The sequence below is a fragment of the Gallus gallus genome, chromosome 9, assembly GCF_016699485.2.
Source record: "Gallus gallus isolate bGalGal1 chromosome 9, bGalGal1.mat.broiler.GRCg7b, whole genome shotgun sequence".
Taxonomy (NCBI): Eukaryota; Metazoa; Chordata; class Aves; order Galliformes; family Phasianidae; genus Gallus; species Gallus gallus.
In genome coordinates, this window is record NC_052540.1 from 361,077 (window position 1) to 379,874 (window position 18,798).

Consider the following 18,798-nt stretch of genomic DNA (forward strand, 5'->3'; position numbering starts at 1 on the left):
ACATCTTTGTACTTTTCTGTATGTCACAGAGCCTTCTGATGTTTCTTGCAGCATTACCTTTACTGCCTTCTCACCCTCTCAGACTACAGTTATTAAATCTTCTCATTCTGTGCTGGTGGAAACTTTCAGATTGCTAACTGTTTACTAAAATTGGAGTCAGAATATTCTAATTTGTTGGTAACAACTTTCTCAAAAATAGCAACAGCAAAAGCTAACCCTGAGACCTAAGTGGTCTCAGAGAACAGCATACGGCTTATGTGGGAAAGCACTCTGCTGATCATGACTTTGGGAAGGAAGGTGGGTTTCTTCTCTCCTCAGAAGAACGGAGAAGATAATTCTAGGTAACTCCCCACCACACAAACTCAGATTTAAGGCATGAAGAACACTGAGTGTGATAATTCAGCACAGCTGCTCTATCAACAGATACAGCTTCTAGCAAGGAACAGGACAGGTATGAACAGCAACCCTGACACCAAAGTCTGAAAGAACATATTTGTCCAAAGGAAGCAGGCAAATAGGCCCATTTGCTTATATTGTATCTGCAGAGCAAACATTCCTCCTCCTCTGACAAGTAATCTTGTTGGATGTGCTGCCTTTCTCATCACTTAGTAGCCAAGGGCTTGTCTGATGCCTGTGGCTATATGACCATCTCACCGAATGACTTTCACCAAGTGATTACATCAGCTAGCAAAACCTCATTTCTCCACAATCAGTTTAGGATTTTCGCTAGAAAACAGAATGATCTATCACAGTCTACTTTTTGAAGAAGCTGTAAGATTCAGCTGTAGAATACATTTAGATAGCAAACTGGAGGTCCACACAGGTAGCAATGTTTCATCCAGTCCTGCTGGCTTCTAAGGTGTTTCTAAACAATGTTAACATTAACATTATACCTAAATATTATCTTTCTTTCAGCATCTGATTGTTTCTTTTCATCCTCACAATCAAGTCTCTTGTTCAAACCCTAACAACAATTCACATAACTTGATTTGAATCACATACCCTTCCTTCTGCTTTTTATACAAAATGTCAATTCTGTTGAGAAACATTTGTCATTCCTTTCTTTCAGTCTTCCTTTGCCATCTACTAATTACTGAATCAAATGTATCATCTTTAAACCTTTCTCCCACAGTATCTTCAGAGTATTCTGTACCTATCAGTTCATCTTTTCAAGTTTTCTTCCATTCAACTGCTATTCCTCACCTAAATTACTGTTAGCACTTTTAGCATAACATTTTGCATATATTTGACCTCTACAGATTATGGGCACAATCCAATCCTGAATGCAGTCCACCCTCGGCTGTTCTCAAGATACAGCTGCAGAAACCCCTGAGCAACCTCACCCCACCTCGTAACTGTCTCCACTTTGACATAAGTTGTCTCTCAGATCTTTTCTGTTCCAAATTACTCTATAATTCTGATTATAAATTTTGTTCCTTTCTGGTTTAAATAATTTCACTTCACAAAGAGTAAACTCTAGAAGTATAAACTTGAGTGGGTTATCTGAAACAATCCCAACCAAACAAGTCACATCTCTATGTAGCAACGAAACCTGGAAGCGACTGTATTGCTAGCTGTGCAGTACTGAGTACTTTGGAGACATGCAAGAGCATAATAAAACACGGAAAAGATTTTGGATTGAATTGCTTGACTGACAGTGAGATGGGGGACAGCATAAAGGGCATACGGTATTTCAGAAATTATTAGAAAACAACTAATTAATATATGTTGATATGTCACTACTTATATTCCAGGTTCTACTGAATGCGTAAATATTAAAAATATATTCTTTTACCTCACTTTCAAGAAAGAAGAGAACCAACATTCTAATGAGGTTTCCATTTGGACTATTTCGTCCTCTCCTCTTTGCTAGAGCCTCTTCAGCTTGGGGATCATGTCTGCTGAACAGTCTAAAAATAAGCAAAAGGAGCTAACGTGTTTATCAAAACAAATCTCATTTATTCCACAACACGACGAACATTCATTCTTGATATAGCAGATTTGTTCATAAAACACAGTGAAGGCATGTCAAGTTACATTTTTTCAACAGAAAGAGGGCACAACCTGGCTAAAGAGTTGAATTTGTCTTCCAAGTCTTCAAGTTCTTAGGGCTGGAGAAATTTCATACAGGAAAAAGCTCTCTAGAACACATTTATATCAAAGAATTTTGCACAGCTTTGTACGTTTGCATAATTTACATGATTTCTCATTTTTAAGCTATCAAATCTTACAGCGTTGGTAGCTACTCCACCAGTGCCTTAAGAACTAATCTTGTATCTTCACTGCTATGCTGACTAGGATGTGGTATAAACAAACTTGACAAACCTCAAGTATTAGTACAGCATAAATGATACAGCAAGCTAACAGACAAGCACTTTGTTCTTTTTAAAATATACATTATACATTCTGCAGTGAGCTCCAAAGTACTCTCAACACTCACATCTCATAGCTTACAGGGATCTCAGCTATGCCAATGTTTCAGTTACAATGATCGTTGTACTTTGTGAAGTTTGAAAACTGCTCTTTGCTCTTACAGTAAAGCTGCATCCACAAAGCATATTCTAAATGTGAAAAAATACCCTGATTTTGCTACTAGAATTAATTCAAAAGAGAAGGAGTTGCACAACAACTCTGTATTTTAGTTGAAGTCATTACACTTTTTCTCCCTACTCATCTCTAACAGGTAAGAGACAAGCATCTCAGCAGGTGCTGAAATATCTTAAACATTCACCTCAAGGCCAACTCAGTGATCTTCTGCATTATTTGCTTTCATTTGCTAACTACACAGGAAGAAACTATTGACTAGCTTACACTCAGAAAGTAGTATTAAAATGCATAACATTAATCAAGCTAAATCCCATCCCAAATGCTTCAAGTAGAGACTCCAACTCATTTAACATTGAACACCAGCTCTTAGCTGTTAGAGGAAACCAAGAGAAATAAGACATTTTTTCCTCAAGGCTATTTCCTTTGAGACATATCTGTAGGACACAGCATACTATCTCATTGTAAAGAAAAGTCAGGATGAAGTTTTGTCTTGGCACTAACACACAGATATGTCTTCAGACAAAGTCATTTGAAGTCATTCTAGGCATTTTTCAGAATTATTTTTCACATATTAGTTTATAAAGGAATCACAGTATGTAGTTTTAAAAACAAAGCAATACAAGAAACAGTAACCATTTTCTTGTAGAACATTATGCAGAACATTAAATGTAATTGAATTTTGTAAATTCATTCCCTGAAACAAATGTCTCTTCAGAGATGGAATTCCAGTAATCCACAAACAGGAGCTCACACTTACAATGTGGGTTTCTAAATCACAAATAAACCACTGTGAATTAAAAGAACACTAGCAAAGGGAAACAGATATTTTTAAATTCAACTTCTGCCACAGCAAGAAAAACTACAAAAGCTGGACTTTGGTAGAAATACTCTATAAGTATAATTAAAGAATATAGGGAAAAAGAAAATAATTGCTGAAAGACTTGAGTGCAAACACTAACATTAGAAGGTTAATGACTATGATGTGGCAATGTCCTGTTCACAGTCACCAGTACAGTATGATTCACTACATGGAATCACTAGCTCATTTCCTTTGGCACAGTGGTTATAGGAAAGATGGAATAAAGGTGTAACATGTTTTTAGGGGATGTCAGCGAGTTTAGAAACAGTTTTATTAGTCATTCATACAGAATGAAGAAACCTTTCATGTTCATGATTTTGAGATAAACTGGTTTAAAATTTTGTACAAATGATGACTGCATATCAGATGGATTGTCAGGGCTGGGGCTGGACAGATCCTGTACTATCATGACAGTAATCTATTAAGAACTGCACGATTTAAAATAACTTTTAATATAGAGAGATACACATAGCATTTTACATTTAGGCTGTGAGGAGTTAGTATGGTTACCTGGATGTTAAAGCAAGATAAAGGTAAATCCAGTTTCCTCAAGTTTTTAGGTTTTTATTTTAAACAAGAGTGTAAGTATGCGCTTCAAACTAAACACCTAACTTGCTAATATTGGTGTATTTTGGCCAACTGCTTGTTTTCCTTTTGACGTTGCCACTACCAGGGAGCACTTCTCAATCTGGGTTTCTTCCAGGTTAATGGATAACTTACTTTTTATGAAGGAATTCTCCAGCTGCTACTGCAACAGGCCGGTGTGCTGAATACACCAAGTGATAAACATTCTCACAGTCTTCATTTGACAGAGCTTCTTCACTTCCACTGAAACAGGCAGAAAGCAACACTGAACTGAAACAGATGTTTAGTTTTAATCCTCTCACTTCCCATAACTTACTTAGGACAGTTACAAGACTGTTTCCTTTGTACAAGATTCTAGGCAGAGGAACTGACTTCAAAGATCTTTGGTTTGATTTCAAATACAGAAACATTTAAAGGCCTTGTAAGACTGAAAATCTGTCTGATGCTCCTCTCAGTTGTATCAGCATATATAGTAATGCTGCAAGATACCAAACACTTATTCCCAATTCCCGCTGAGAGGGCCAGGCCAGGCTAGGTGGTAAAACTGCCACCAGTATAGGAAAAGTTGCAGAAATTCCCTGGACAAAGGCAGCAGAAAACTAAATCACAGATCACAGAGTGGGGGACACAACCAGCACTGTGCATGTACCAACAAAATCAACATATAATCACTTTAGGACTGAATCGTGATGTGGGTTTAGAAACACAATAATGCTGATAAAATAAAATGTCCATCACTCTTACAACAGTTACTGTGCTGACTATATACACTCATTATTAATATCAAGGAAAGGAATCTGATCATACCATGCTGTGCTGGATCAAAGATGATGAAAAGTTTATTTTCTGTAATTATTTATTGACAGTAACAAGTCAACTTTTACTCTTCTCAGGTGTAACAACATAGCTGGAACTTTGTAGACTCATAGAATGGCCTGGGTTGAAAAGGACCACAATGATAATCTCATTGTGCAGGGTCGCCAACTGCCAGACCAGGCTGCCCAGAGCCACATCCAGCCTGGCCTTGAATGCCTCCAGGGATGGGGCATCCACAGCCTCCTTGGGCAACCTGTTCAGTGCGTCACCACTCTCTGGGTGAAAAATCTTCCTCCTAATATCTAACCTAAACCTCCCCTGTCTCAGTTTAAAACCATTCCCCTTTGTCCTATCACTTACCCACTCTCACAAACAGCCGTTCCCCTCCTGTTCATACGCTCCATTCAAGCACTGGAAGAGTGCAATGAGGTCTCCCTGGAGCCTTCTCTTCTCCAAGCTAAACAAACCCAGTTCCCTCAACCATTCCTCATAGGAGAGGTGCTGCAGCCCTCTGATCATCTTAGTGGCCCTCCTCTGGACCTGCTCCAAGAGCTCCATGTCCTTGCGCTGGGGGCCCCAGGCCTGGACTCAGTACTTCAGATGGGGCCTCACAAGAGCTGAGTAGAGGGGGACAGTCACCTCCCTCTCCCTGCTGGCCATACCCCATCAAAAAATGCAGCCCAGAGCACAGCTGGCCTTGCGGGCTGCAAGCGCAAGCTTCTGCAAGTTCTGAACTTAAGACAGATTTTGAGTGTGTGCTTTTATGAAATACAGGAAAATTTTCACTTTTCAACAGTATTCTTGAAAAATGTTATAGGTAATGGAATTGTAAGCATATTATATCAACGATATCACTGATGCTGCATTTAAGAATAGTATTACTTATCTCGCTGTTTAGTCAGCATTCATCAGAAACATTTCCATGACAGGACTCTATATGCCTCATTTGGTTGGTTTTGTTTTTCTTTTTCTTTTTTTTTTTTTAAACAATGATTTTTAAGTGGTCATTCCCCATCACAATTGTTCATAACATCTTTTCAGACCTCCTACCTGCCAGAATACTATCCTGGGTCATTTGATGTGACCCATATCCTTCTGCTCCTAAGTGCACCAGCTTGCACCTATCTATGTTTTAATCACACAACCAAAGAGAAAACAGGGCAGGAAAAAGAGCGCACTGGATACATTTTGCCTTAAAATTCTTAATGTATTCCCAAATGATCCTAATAACGAAGGAGAAAGATATGCTGTACATCTTGTTTGTGATCATATTTGTAATATTTGCTTTAAAAACATAAAAGAAGAGATTCTCCTTCCTAACAAGTCAAATAGTACAATATCTGCAAAGCAATGTTACCCCCAGGTAAAAAAAAAACAAATGAAGCCTATACTTTCCTTTTCTTTTTTTTTAACCATGAGGCAATGCTAGTCTTATCTTTCATCCAAATTCTCCATTGTCTAGAAGATTCTTCAAAGTGGGGTCAATGAGTATAAAACATAATGGAGGAATTCTATGTATGTTTGTAGCACATTTCAGTGAACGTGTAATAAAAGCTTCGGAAAAGTTCCTCCAGCAGCACATACAGGAGGCTGCTGTGATCAGCTTGTCCTTAGACACATATTGCTTCAAGAAGCGTAGGCAAGGGATGATTACTCACAGAATGGAACTTCATATCAGGGATGCCACTGTTCCTATGTAAGGAAAAGCCAGGACCTGGAAGCACGTATCCTGCGTGGCCAGGAGTTTTAAGCTGCAGATCACCAGCACTTCCTCCCCATAACCCCAAACAGGGTATTAAAGATAGCATCTTCTCTCTGTCGGTTTATTTGCCAGATGACTCTCTTTTCAGCTAAGCTAGATAATCAAATCTCGTAACACAAGATCTTAGTTACTACTGAAGTTATTTCTGCAGATATAACCATGTGTTTTGGGAAAGACAATCATTTTGCCTCTGGCAAACAGTATAAATGTCCACTGGCCTTTTTCCTCAAGAGTGAATGCACCAAACAAATAGCCTCAATAGATTAGTATGTTTTTATACTCCACCTATTTTATTTCCAGGGTATCAAGTATGTTATTTTAGCTTTGTGACTACAATGTCACATATTCAGTTCAACTTAATAGTAAATGTAAAAGTAATAGAGCGAATTCATTGCACAAGTGAAGAAATAAAGTTAACTACATACTACTGGCTTAGGTAACTTTCGGAGGGAATATACTTAATGTAAGAAATACTCACTGAAGTATTAGTGTGACTAATCGAATGGCTTCCACAGCAACGTCGTATTCCTTATCAAGTGTCATTGATACAATGCGATCCTGGAAACAAATGTTATTACAGGGATGAAACAAAAGCACACAAAGAGCTATCAGATTTAGAAGTCCATGGACATAAATACTCCTGAGGAGAAAGATTTTTCAACAGGACACATGAAAATCCTTTCATATAATTTGAGCATCAAATGTACATCTTAGAAAGCTGTGCACCATGTGCAACGTAGAACAACAGGCTTGTACACGAATGGAGTAAAATACTGAAGAAAAAGGTCCTTATTCTTGTATGTTTTCCAAGAAACAAGTAAGCAAACTTTGAAACCAGAATGCTGTTTTGGACTGTTCTGGAATGCTGTTCTGGGTTGGTCAGGGAGAGAACTAACTGCACACAAAGAACAAGTACACAAGTATAAAACTCCTTTTCTATCTCTAATGAAGGCCTGGAAAAGAAGGGCTCTTCTCGCCTGCCTACAGAGCAAAAGGTACTCCCTGATCCTGGAATCTTGGAAACGGACTGATGTGACAGTATTTCCTTATCCAAAAAGACCATTCACTCAATTTTGCCGAGAACATCAGGCATGGCATCTGCAGCATGGACATGGCTTTTCTTATTTTCTGTCACACTGCCAGAATCTCTCTGTGATGGAACCTGTCAGACAGATACTACAGCCTTTGAAAATGAGACCCTAACGCCTAACGTCTCTGGAAAATGAAATTTCAGAGGTTTAGCAAGTTACAAAACCAATCTGTTCAATCTTCTCCAACATAAATTTTCCATGCCGCTGTACAGCAGGCATGGTCACATCTGCATTTATAACCTGAAATATTAATTTACACTGTGAAGATCACTTTGCATTACGTATTATCGCTGTGAGCAAGAGAAACTGAAGAGCAAATCCACCTCCTGTCATTCAAGACACGGGGACAGCATTCTGCAAAGGTCAGTTCTGAGGGGCAGCAGTTAAGCCACTGCAGCCAAATCTGCTGATGCCAACTTTGTTAGCGACTGTAAAAGAATTAATCCACATCTCGCCTATGTGGCAATTAACGTTTGCATCAGACAGGACTTGGTAGAAAACAAAAGTCTCTTTGATGGATGAACATGGACAAAGCTGTTATGTTTTCTGTGTGGACAAAGCTCACTTTTGAGCTTATCGACTATGTCTAGCAACATAAACAGAAATGCCATCAAGAATATGTATCTTCCCCCTGTCTGAGAAGGGACATTATTAAATCATTCCCACCTAGATACCTAGAATGTGCTACAGTATTAACAACACAATGCAAGTAATTCTGGAACAAATTAACTTATGCCAGGAGATTCTCTAGTGAGATTCCTACTGACGGCTTGAATGGATTGAGCTGAATCTCGGCTGAATGTACAGCTTGATTCAGTTTTAATGAGGAAATACACATAAGCAGCCACGGAACTGACAACAGCATTTAGCATTTTTTTCTGGAGAGCTATCCAGTATTTCTGGTTGCATGGAGATTTTAAGCAAAAAAGATTTATAGAGGCATTACAAAATTAGTCTGAGGTCTGCAGCTTCTACTGTCTGTTAGTCAGGTAAGTCATCCACGAGAAGTTTTGTCTTTACTGCAATAGACATGGAAACTAATTGTATAAAATTATAAGAATATAAGCACTGAAGTGAACATACAAAATGATATATTTCATCTCCCACTTTGAAGTCAACTATACCTAGCTCATTCCTGATGGATATTTATTTAAGTTGCCCATAGAAACCTCAAATGAAGGAGATTCCATCACTTCCCAAGTAGTCTGTTATTATAGAACTATCAGTTTGGACAAAAAGCCTTTCTTAAAATCCAAGACTTAACTGCAGCGTAAGTACTTTCTTCTCCATCTCTCAAATCAATGTGGCAAAAAGCAGATTACCACTGTTTTTATCAAGTGTTTATGTAGAATAAAGATACGGTAAATTTTCTCTATTTTGTGCTTTTCTAGATCCAAGTGGAGAATTTAACAATAACTGCAATAACAAACACATCCAGTGGAGCAGTATAAAATCAACAGAGAGAGATTAACAGTCTGCTGCACAGTACTTATTTATGAGTATTTAAGTATCTGATTCTTTTCTAAACAGCATTTTTCATCAGCATTATAATCATGATTTAAACAAAAATAAATTACATTGGTCTTTCCTTTACCACAATTTTCTGTCCTCCAAAACACAAAAGTGATGGCAAAAGGTGCCTGCTGACATGGTGAGTGCTCCAAACCTTTCTTCACACAGCATCCAAACAGAAGCAGTGACAGCATTTCTACACTCATCTCTCCAGGTAACTCACTTGTGCAATAAAGCAGTTATGCAAAAAAGTGAATTAACATCCACATTCTCATCAAGATATTAAGTAAAAATCCAGTGTGTTTGTGCTAGTTTAAATTTAAAAAGGAAAAAGTGGAAAAAAATAGGAAATATTCCTCCAGTACTTATCTTCTATGCAGTTAATCATGGCAAGCTAATTGTCTAAAAATGCAATGCAGATTCCCATTACAGTGGTTCTATTTAGCTCTGCAGTGTATCGTGTGCACTGCACCACTTCAAACTTCCCCCAAACACAATCACAAATTGAGCTAAAAAAGCTGTCCTACTGACTGCTTTTTTAGTTTGTTACTTTCACATTTACTGTAGGTGTGAAACACTCTGTACAAATCCTTGAAATTCAACAAATCTAGAATTAAATTAGCACAAGCAGATTAAATAACAATGAATAGATAAATAATCATGTTGGCCAAGCCAAACAAATCTTAAAAAGTAAACACTGTAAAATTAATTTGTCTTAATCTCAGCATTCAGGAACAGTTTTGCATTTAATATACGAGTCAAGACCACAACACAGTGAGGCAGATAACATGCTTATTTTAAGTACTCCTTCCAAAAATTATATTTCCTCTTACCTTGAATCTATTAGTGAACAGCTCCAGTTTTGGAAATAACTCTCTGTTGGTATACAGACTTTGGAGAGCTTTCAAACACTTCAACCTCACTTCACCTTGCTAAATAAAACACATTAAGATTAGCTGATATAATATCCTAATCAAATTCACACGAATACCAAGTAATATCATTTTGTAATTTGTTTAATGCTCATTAAGTTTTATGCTAATGCGTTACCAAAGTCAAAGTTGCAATTCAGCTAAAAACCAAAAACCACATGTGCAGCTGCCTACAAACAAAGTTAATTTTTCTATTTGCATACACCAAGAATCAAATAGAAAATAAAGACATCCGATTTCAAGGTGGTTGGTGAGAAGACAGTGCAGCAATTTATCTTTAGACGACAAATGTTTTCTTCCCGATACCTGTTGTTTAAAATCAACATACAAGAGTTCAAAATGACAGAGCATAGTCTATATGTGGCACACAAAAGCAACTCAAGTCATCTCTAAGCCACTGTCTGTCCAAACAATAGGCATAACAAACACACTCCGGATTTCTTTCTCTGCAACTTCCTGAAGCCCATCACGGGCCACGCACAGGAAGGATGTTTGGGCTGAGGGAGCCTCCAGCAGGAGCAGGCTGCCACCACAAAGACAACGCATCTAAGCCACTGCCTGAGGAGTCACCAGGAAGGACAGCAGATCATGTTTTGCTGTCTCAGGTGTTCTGTAGGCAGCAGCTCACTCCTAGTGACTCTTTTGATAGGGATTGCTTTGATCTGGTTGGCTGTAGGCAGGAAACATCACAAGGTTGTGCCTATGGATCAAGGTTTGTCACCTATATGAATGCTGGAGATAAAGGACAGGGCTGGATCTCCCGGGCACATCCACGTTGTCTGTCTGGCTGCAGACACAGCTCAGCTCATCTGTAAAGTCCTGGTAAATGATGTGTGCTTGTAAAAAAAACAAACATGTGGAGGTAGCTAGAAGGTTATAAACACAAACCTGCTTTTTGTTTCTGAGCCTATTCTGTAATCAAGTCTGTATTTAAAGAATCGCTCAGGCTAAAATCTGAGTGAACATTCAGAGACAGATGTACAAATAGAAGCTAAAAATCCATTTTTTTCAGTTTCCACTAATTTCAAAAATTGCAACTGAAGAGGGAAAAAAGCTGAAAGGAGAATTTGCAGAAGAACTTTTCCTTGAAGAATGACTTGTTCTTGAACAACTTAAAGAGTTTCTAAGCACTCAAGCTCTACTAGAGATCTTTTTAACTACTACTGCAGAGTAAGTCAGTGGGATGACAGTTCCGTTTATATGATCTATTGTTAAATCTTTCAAGGTACAGAAAATAATTGTCTTGAAGAAAGAAGTTTATGTGGATGTCATCAACTGGCAAGTAAACACAGAGAAATGCTGCTTGTCATTCTTTTTTTAATGGCACTTATTGCCAAGGTACCAGAATTGGTGCTTCCTCAGCTGTGACATCCTGGTGTTTTGAAAGGCCAGGATCTCTGGAGTTATCACTAATCATTAGAAGAGAATGTAAGCTTCTTACAGCCTTAGCTTACTTAGCGGAGGATCTGTATCAGTTTTGGCATGTCATTACAGAGCACAAGTGGGGCAGCTGGTCTAGTTACAGCTACTCTGAAGACTCTCCTGCTCGTGAGCAGATGTCCTGATGTTCAGTGAGTGCTGTAGTCTCAAAATGCAAAGCTCTAATCTGGTCAAAGGCAGAAAAAATAAGTGCCAACAGCAACATGAGTTCAGACTTGCAGTGCAGCTAGTGGCATAGCCAGTGGTGATGTGCCTGCCGACTTCACCAGCACCATGGACCAGGGCTCTCAGAGTTTAGTTCAGGCTTTACACAAAGGGTCTCTATATGATTTAAGGGAGCAGACTAACAAAGGTAGATAGGAAGTGCAATAGTGAACATTTGGTACTTGCATGGACTGCCAGGAGACCGAAGTCGAGACATTAACAAAGGCACAACGAAGCCAGCTAATCTACTCCTGCTGCTATCCAGCTCCAATGAAGAAGACAAGTGACTGCAAAGCTAGGGGAGCAGAAGTGGAAGACGGAAAGATACATGGTCCCTTTGGCAGAGAGTAAAGGCACAGGGGACACAGAGGCAACCTCTGTAGATGACTGCCCTTCTCAGCAGGCAGTGAGAGGACTTACTGCCTCTGATAACAGAAAGGTGTGTTTTTAAACTGGTGATCAAGGTTGGAATTCATCACTCTGGGGAGGAAGAAGAACAACAGCTTGCTAATCTTGTTACAAAGGTTTTAAAAGAGTCAAGGAGATCAGTGACAGAAACCCACGATTAAGCATAAATAGTAGTGAAGTGGACAAGAATGTAAGAAAGGCAAAAGTGAAGCTGTACATTCATAGACTGCACTGTAATCCAGAATGAAAGAGGGAATGATCCACAAACCACCAACATGCCTGACAGAAGATGTTTACCATGTAACTATAAGAATCATTCCAAGTATTGAAAGTGAGCATTAATTTGAGATTTTAACACGCCAAATATTTTTTGGAAAAGGAACACAGAAGGAATTTCCAGCCTAGGAAGGGTAGAAATATTCATGTTCAAACAATTCCTAAGAATTACAATATGAAGGAAAGGTACAGACACACTGATGCTGGACAAGGACAGAAAGAGTCTTGTGTAACCAAGAGATGAACTTATTTAACTATACAACTCATTAGGAGGTCAAGCACAAAAGTGATGGAGAGAAGAAGGAGGAGAGAAGAAGAAGGAGAGAAAGCAAGCAAAAAGGCCCAGGCACAGTAGGGTTAGATAGAAAAGGCAATAAAGAAAACATTCTGTAAACACATTCATAACACAACAAAGAAAAGTTACTTTGCTTAGAAGGAAATAGTCACTTTCTTTTTCTTAAGTGTGTGTGTGGTGAGTAGAAAAAGAAATAGTAAAGTTATACACAGAACCTTTAGCTTCTGCAAGGAGAAACATTTAGTGACATACACAGCCAAGCATTCAAATAAGCTGCCAGAGAAAGATGTGGAAAACCAACAGTTTGGGCATTTTAGGAAATTTTTAGAGGAATACTACAGATCTATTGCACCTTAAGCAGGAGAGAAGTAAGCAAGATTATTTCCCAGATTAGCTTTCAGGCAGATCTTCTTGAATTCGGAGTTGAAGGTTACACCAACCTAAGAAGGCAAGTATTTGCAATCATGCAATACCTGTGAATTCCACTAGAGAAATTAGACACTTCTAATACTAAAGCAAAATTGCCCACATTGCTAATGAAGTGAAAAGCAATAAATCCACCCCAATGCCAGCAGTTTGGGATAATCCACACTTCCCTGGGTGAGTCATGCTCTAGACAACATTTTCTTTAATGCAGCTTTCCCAGAACCAGGGCTGTCTAAGTGTCCAGAGACACAATTACGGTTTCAAAACAGTTCCATGCAACAGTTCAGCAGAAGCAAATTAAGACTGCACAGACAAACTCCTTTTATTAAGTGTTTTTTTTAATGCAGCTGTATTCCAGGTTAATCTGTTTTTTAACTCATGCTACCAGATCCACAGCAAGGAAAAGGTAGCCTAAAAGGGGAGAAGTGCAGAATTAGAAGCCCCCTGCAGATGTTCATTTGAAATCCAGGAAAGGGAGATGATTAATATTGCCAAAATTTTCCAAATCACAATGATGTCTTTCAGGCAGTGACAGTGAAAACCAGGCTATTGAGAGACCTTGCACTTGTGGAGAACTTGCATTTTTTAATTGTTTCCTGTTCAATCTTTTTTTTTTTTTTTTTTTTAAATAAGTGCTTCCCTTTGCACTTCCCTCCTCAAATGTCTTCATCTCTATTCACTTCCTTTTTATCCCTCTGTACGTGCTTCAGCTACCTCTGACACTTCCATTCTGCTTGCAATTTGTCTCCTCCGATACAGTAATCATACACCACATCAATAAAAGCACCACCTAGCATGTATATCAGCATATAAACAGTCTGAGCAGCCAGTAGAAAACCCATGTCGCTTTGGAGGCCTGCAACTGTAACTACTGCAAAACGGCAGAGATAGAAGAGCAGTTTGATGATGCTCCTCTGTGTTTGGTCCAGATGGACATACTCTCCTACTTTTTTTCTGTTGCTGTTTTAAACTGCAACACTGTAATTCTAAATTTGTCTAATATGAAATGACATAATAATTTTGGGATAGCTGAGGTAGAATATGTTAATGTTTCAGACACATGCCTAGATCCTGGCCTGAGGTTAAGCTCACTGGAGGATGTGAGAATCTATTGGACACAATATGAGAAAATGCTGGATGCAATGGATCACACTGAGAAGTTAGCACAAGTCAGAGACAGTGCCTGGAGGAATGGCTGGATTTCACAGATGGTTAAAGAGAGTTACGTGAGAAATAGCTGAATTTCATAGATACTAGATGGGATTGAGAGCTGTGAAGTGCAGCACTACCACTGGAAGTGCTACTTTGTGAAAACATTTTGCTCAGATTGGAGTGTGCTCCAGGAATGCCACTGTTGATTTGAGGCGTGCAGACACAGATGCAGTGTAGTGTCTCTAGAGAAAAGTTTGGAAACTACAAGTTTACAGGGGAAAGCCACTGCCTGTCTGGTGTCTCCAAAGCATAAAGGCTACTCTGAACAAGTACACTGCTGGTCCAAGTCAAGAGGGGTTGCAGATCCCTGTCAGCTACAGCTAAAGCAACAGAATAATCAATAGCACAACCTCCTTTGCTTATTCAAGAAGCATGAAGAGGGTTGAGGTCATATCCTTAATGTTAATTGTTAATAAGCTGTACAGAGTTCTTGAAGAAATCGCCTTTTTAAAGGAGCATGTCAACTACTTGCTATGTGAGTCATCAGAACAAATTTGCAAACTTTGAATTTTTCCATCAGCTCTACTATGGAAAAAAAAAAAAGTAGTCTAAACCACGATGCCAGGATTTATTGAGCATTTCAACACTATATGTAGGTCTCATCTGTTTTTCTTGGACACCACAAGCAGAACGGTTTAGACTAAAATAACTATTTCTAGTGGTTTGAGTGAGAGTGGGAGGATGTCTAGTCCCGTTTGCAGCCTGGTGTAGGAAAAAAAACATACAGCAGTTCAAAGCCCTGTTCTACTAGAATTAGGAAAGTGCTACTCTTGCAGGAATCAGGTGGCACCTTGTATCAACAAGAAGCACCTTGGTCATACTTCAAGTACAAAAGAACAGCAGTTAGGTAGGAAAGAACCTCCAGATCCATATATTTTTCACTTTGACCAAATATTTCAATTTTTATTTTTAATACAAAGCTATCTTGAAGAATCTCTCATGTAAGAAAGGTATTCCAAGATTAACTCAAGAAACCCTCTGAGCTCTTCTAAGATGGCACAAAGAGGTAGACTTGAAAGAGTTTTGCCTGGTAGAATTGAAGAATGCTTCAAGAAGGGTAGAAAAATGCCCTTTAAAGGTGGTTGTAGCTGAAATGCCTAAAAACCTAAAATAGTAAGGGGTAAGTGATTTATTAGGAATCCCACTGTTAGGTTAATTCTGGGACCCAGCAATTTTTGGGTTTCTTTAACTATTGGCTAATGTCAATGGAAGAGTCATCTGGAAAACCCTTTTCCATTTTGTTTCAGATGCAAAGGTTCTCAGGAATGATGTGACAAGACGACCTCAATAAGAAGAAAAGCAGCATGGAAAAAATCTATTGAGATAGCTTAATACAGACTGAAAAATAAAAACTACACAAACAAGCACGTGATTCAGGATGACTGTATCCTGGTTTAAGTGAATGTATTTAAAGATGCTGGTTGAAAGATAAATGACCAACAATAAGAATGAACTACCTTTTTATAAATCAAAGACGATAACCTAAACATGTGTTAGGCAATAGAAGACAGCATGCTCTGCTGTGTACAGTAATACAAAATACTTACCCTGTCATGTAGTGTCCAACCAACATATTTTAAATAACTATCATTCAGGAAGGCATCACTGTACATTTTCATCCAGACACCAATTTCTTCGATACAGACAGCTCTAATCTCAGCAATAGCATCGCTAGTAAGAAAAAAGAAAAAAAAACAAAACAGATTACAGACATATTTACCTCTAATTCCCATTGCTCCAGACATATTTTGCTTTTACTTGGGTTTAATGAACCTCACTAGGTAGAGCTTGTCACCATCCTCACTCACTGACCTATCTAATCATGCCATTACCTTAACATTCAGGTACGTTTACATTATCTCAAAACATTCTCACTCTAGTTGACTTCTTGGTCTGTTAATCTTTTTCCTCCTCTTCAAGCAAAATTATGAATCCAAGTACTACAAACCTCTTCTCAATAATAATTTCTGAAACATTATCACCCTGATTTCCTAAAGAGGCTTGACACTCTCCAGGTAGGGATCCAGAGTGTCCGGTAGGAAAAGTTATTTGACATAACCAAAGGACCCTGGGCAAAGGGGAAGAATGGGATTTGATTACTTGCTTCATCCAGCATACAAAAGCCCTTCTAAGAAAATCTAGGAGAACTGTACATATTTTAACCTTAATTTCTGCCATTTTTTCTTGATTTTTCTACATTCTGACTGTGACAAGTGATGGAAGAGGCAAAGACACATCTCAGACAGATTTATCAGCTGCTTATTGAGGTAGGGCAGCAGGAAAATGTCTGGAGAGATCACCTAAAGAGTTCAGGGATGGAAATGACTTCAATCTGATTGGCACTTTCCTGCCTGATTGACACAGAGCATGGCATATTTACTAATAATGAACGACAGCCAAACAACGGGAAAAGGGATTGGGGCCATCTGGCCCTTTGGTAATTTCATCTTTCAGACATCTGTTACTACGAGAAATTGCTTGTGCCATTCCAGCTGGCACTGTTTCACAGTTCCAAATTTCAGCTATAATAAAAGAGTAATGTACAGAGCCACTGTGCTGAAGAAGGGAGTGCCCAGTGCTTTACACACACTGGCCTTACTGATAACTGAGACTCCCATTCTGGTGTTCGGCCTTTTTTTAAAGGTACTTTTGGAAAAGTAATAAGCATTGATTTCATTCTAAAGCAGCATCAGAGCCCAAAATCAAAATGTAATTTACGAAAACAATACATTTCAAGCTTCAAGCAAGAGAATAATTGGTATGTAAGAGCAATTACATTATTCCTGAAGTCTTCAATTCCATGAAATGTGAATAATGTGTTCTCAAACTTATGCTCAAGGTATTTATTGCATAAGTTCACACAGTATAGTGTAACAAAACTGTTATATTCCCCGTACTGTATGTGCCTATGTACTTACAATCTTCACACTGCTCCATATCAATGTGTGTCATACTTTAATGATCTTCCAGATATCAAGGTGAAAACCACAGTTCATTCAGATTGTCTGCCATGTCACACAATGGCAGTATCACACATGACTATAAGATACGTTTCAGCTGCCAAGTATGAGTTTTTCTCATTATACGTCATATCACTGGGAGGAGACCGTACTGCAATAACAGCTTTTAACATGCATTTAAAGATTACACAAGTGCTATTAGCAAATCCCTAGGCATGCCACCAGATCACTATCATTGTCTGCACATTGTGAAACACTGCTTCTACCAGCTTCCAAACAGAATCACCATAACTGGTCTGTCTAAGCTCCCTGAAGACAGCTGTGGTATAACCTCTGAAACTGGAAGGTAACTGTCAATCCACAGTGTAGATAAGCTGCATTAAAACCAGAATAAGTCATTAAATAAGCTGTTCCTACCAGAGAATTCTCAAGCAGATTTTAAATGCTGCAAGGGAGAATGTCCTAAATAAATTATTACATCCAATGCTTTGCACTATGAAAATTGTATTTGTTACAGGGAATGCAGCGACAGTGAAGAGAAGTTATTTCACCACCTTATAAATTTGATAACTGAAAAATTCTGGAAGGATTTTACAGCAAGCTCAGGAAGAACTCAACTGTCGACAGCTATTTAATCATGCAGCACAGCCAGACAACATCAGGAAAATTTATCTCTTCCATAAGAATGTATTCAAGCCTCCCTAGGCAGACAATGAAAAACTGATCCTCCATTAAAATAGTTCTCAGGGACTCCTAGGCACTATAAACTTTCACCCCAAGAAAGAAAAAAAAGACAGAAAGAATAAGGCAATTCAAGTAATTATGGATTTATAATCATAAAAAGTTAAAATTTTCAGTATAGCAGTACATGAGAAAAAATTCATGCGTGAGGCATGAAAAGCCAGCAGAACAGCCTCAGGTAGCTGGAGAGACAGGACAGTTTGACACGCACCAGCGTCCCATTCTGCCACCAGCTTTCAGGTAATGGCATTATCAAAAAGAAACTTCCACCATTTTGTAGGAATACCTAACACTGATACTCCTACTCTTAGTAACATTGCTCCCATGATGCAACTTGGTTTGTCAAGGCAGACCCATAAAATTTAGGATAAACCATAGCAAACACTGTTAGGAAATAAGGTGTACTAGTTGTCCAATAATGATGTTCAGAGAAAAAGTCAATGAAAGTGCCACCCAAGCACATATATTTCATGCTAAATTACCTCTGAGTATTTTGATTACTGTCAAGAGTGTTTAGGACACTGAAACAAAGAGTCCATAATGAATAACTAGGATATATCAGGTAGAGGCAGGTATGCTCCTCAGGCTCTTGCTGGAGTGGCTGCTCATTGCACCTACTGGTTTTCTCAGTCCATTTGATCATCAACCAAGGTTAATGAAGAGCAAAGCTGAAGGTAATTTAAGTTAACATGGATGATCTGCACTGATTTGAAGAGACTCCACTGTGCTACT

General features: G+C 38.6%; 1 protein-coding gene across 15 annotated transcripts in view; it reads right to left on the reverse strand.

Annotated features, from left to right (window-relative positions):
• The window catches only part of STAG1 (stromal antigen 1), a 182,312-nt gene that overhangs the window by 65,034 nt on the left and 98,480 nt on the right, over window positions 1–18,798 (reverse strand). For all 15 annotated transcript variants that reach the window (XR_005862323.2, XR_005862321.2, XR_005862322.2 and 12 more), the window contains 5 exons: window positions 15,913–16,036; window positions 10,006–10,104; window positions 7,048–7,127; window positions 4,127–4,234; window positions 1,796–1,910 (listed from right to left, as the gene is read on the reverse strand). Coding sequence is in view for 12 of the 15 variants with exons in the window: in XM_025153521.3 (XP_025009289.1) it covers window positions 1,796–1,910; window positions 4,127–4,234; window positions 7,048–7,127; window positions 10,006–10,104; window positions 15,913–16,036 (526 nt within the window). In the remaining 3 variants the exon portion in view is untranslated. The remainder of the gene's footprint in view (window positions 1–1,795; window positions 1,911–4,126; window positions 4,235–7,047; window positions 7,128–10,005; window positions 10,105–15,912; window positions 16,037–18,798) is intronic.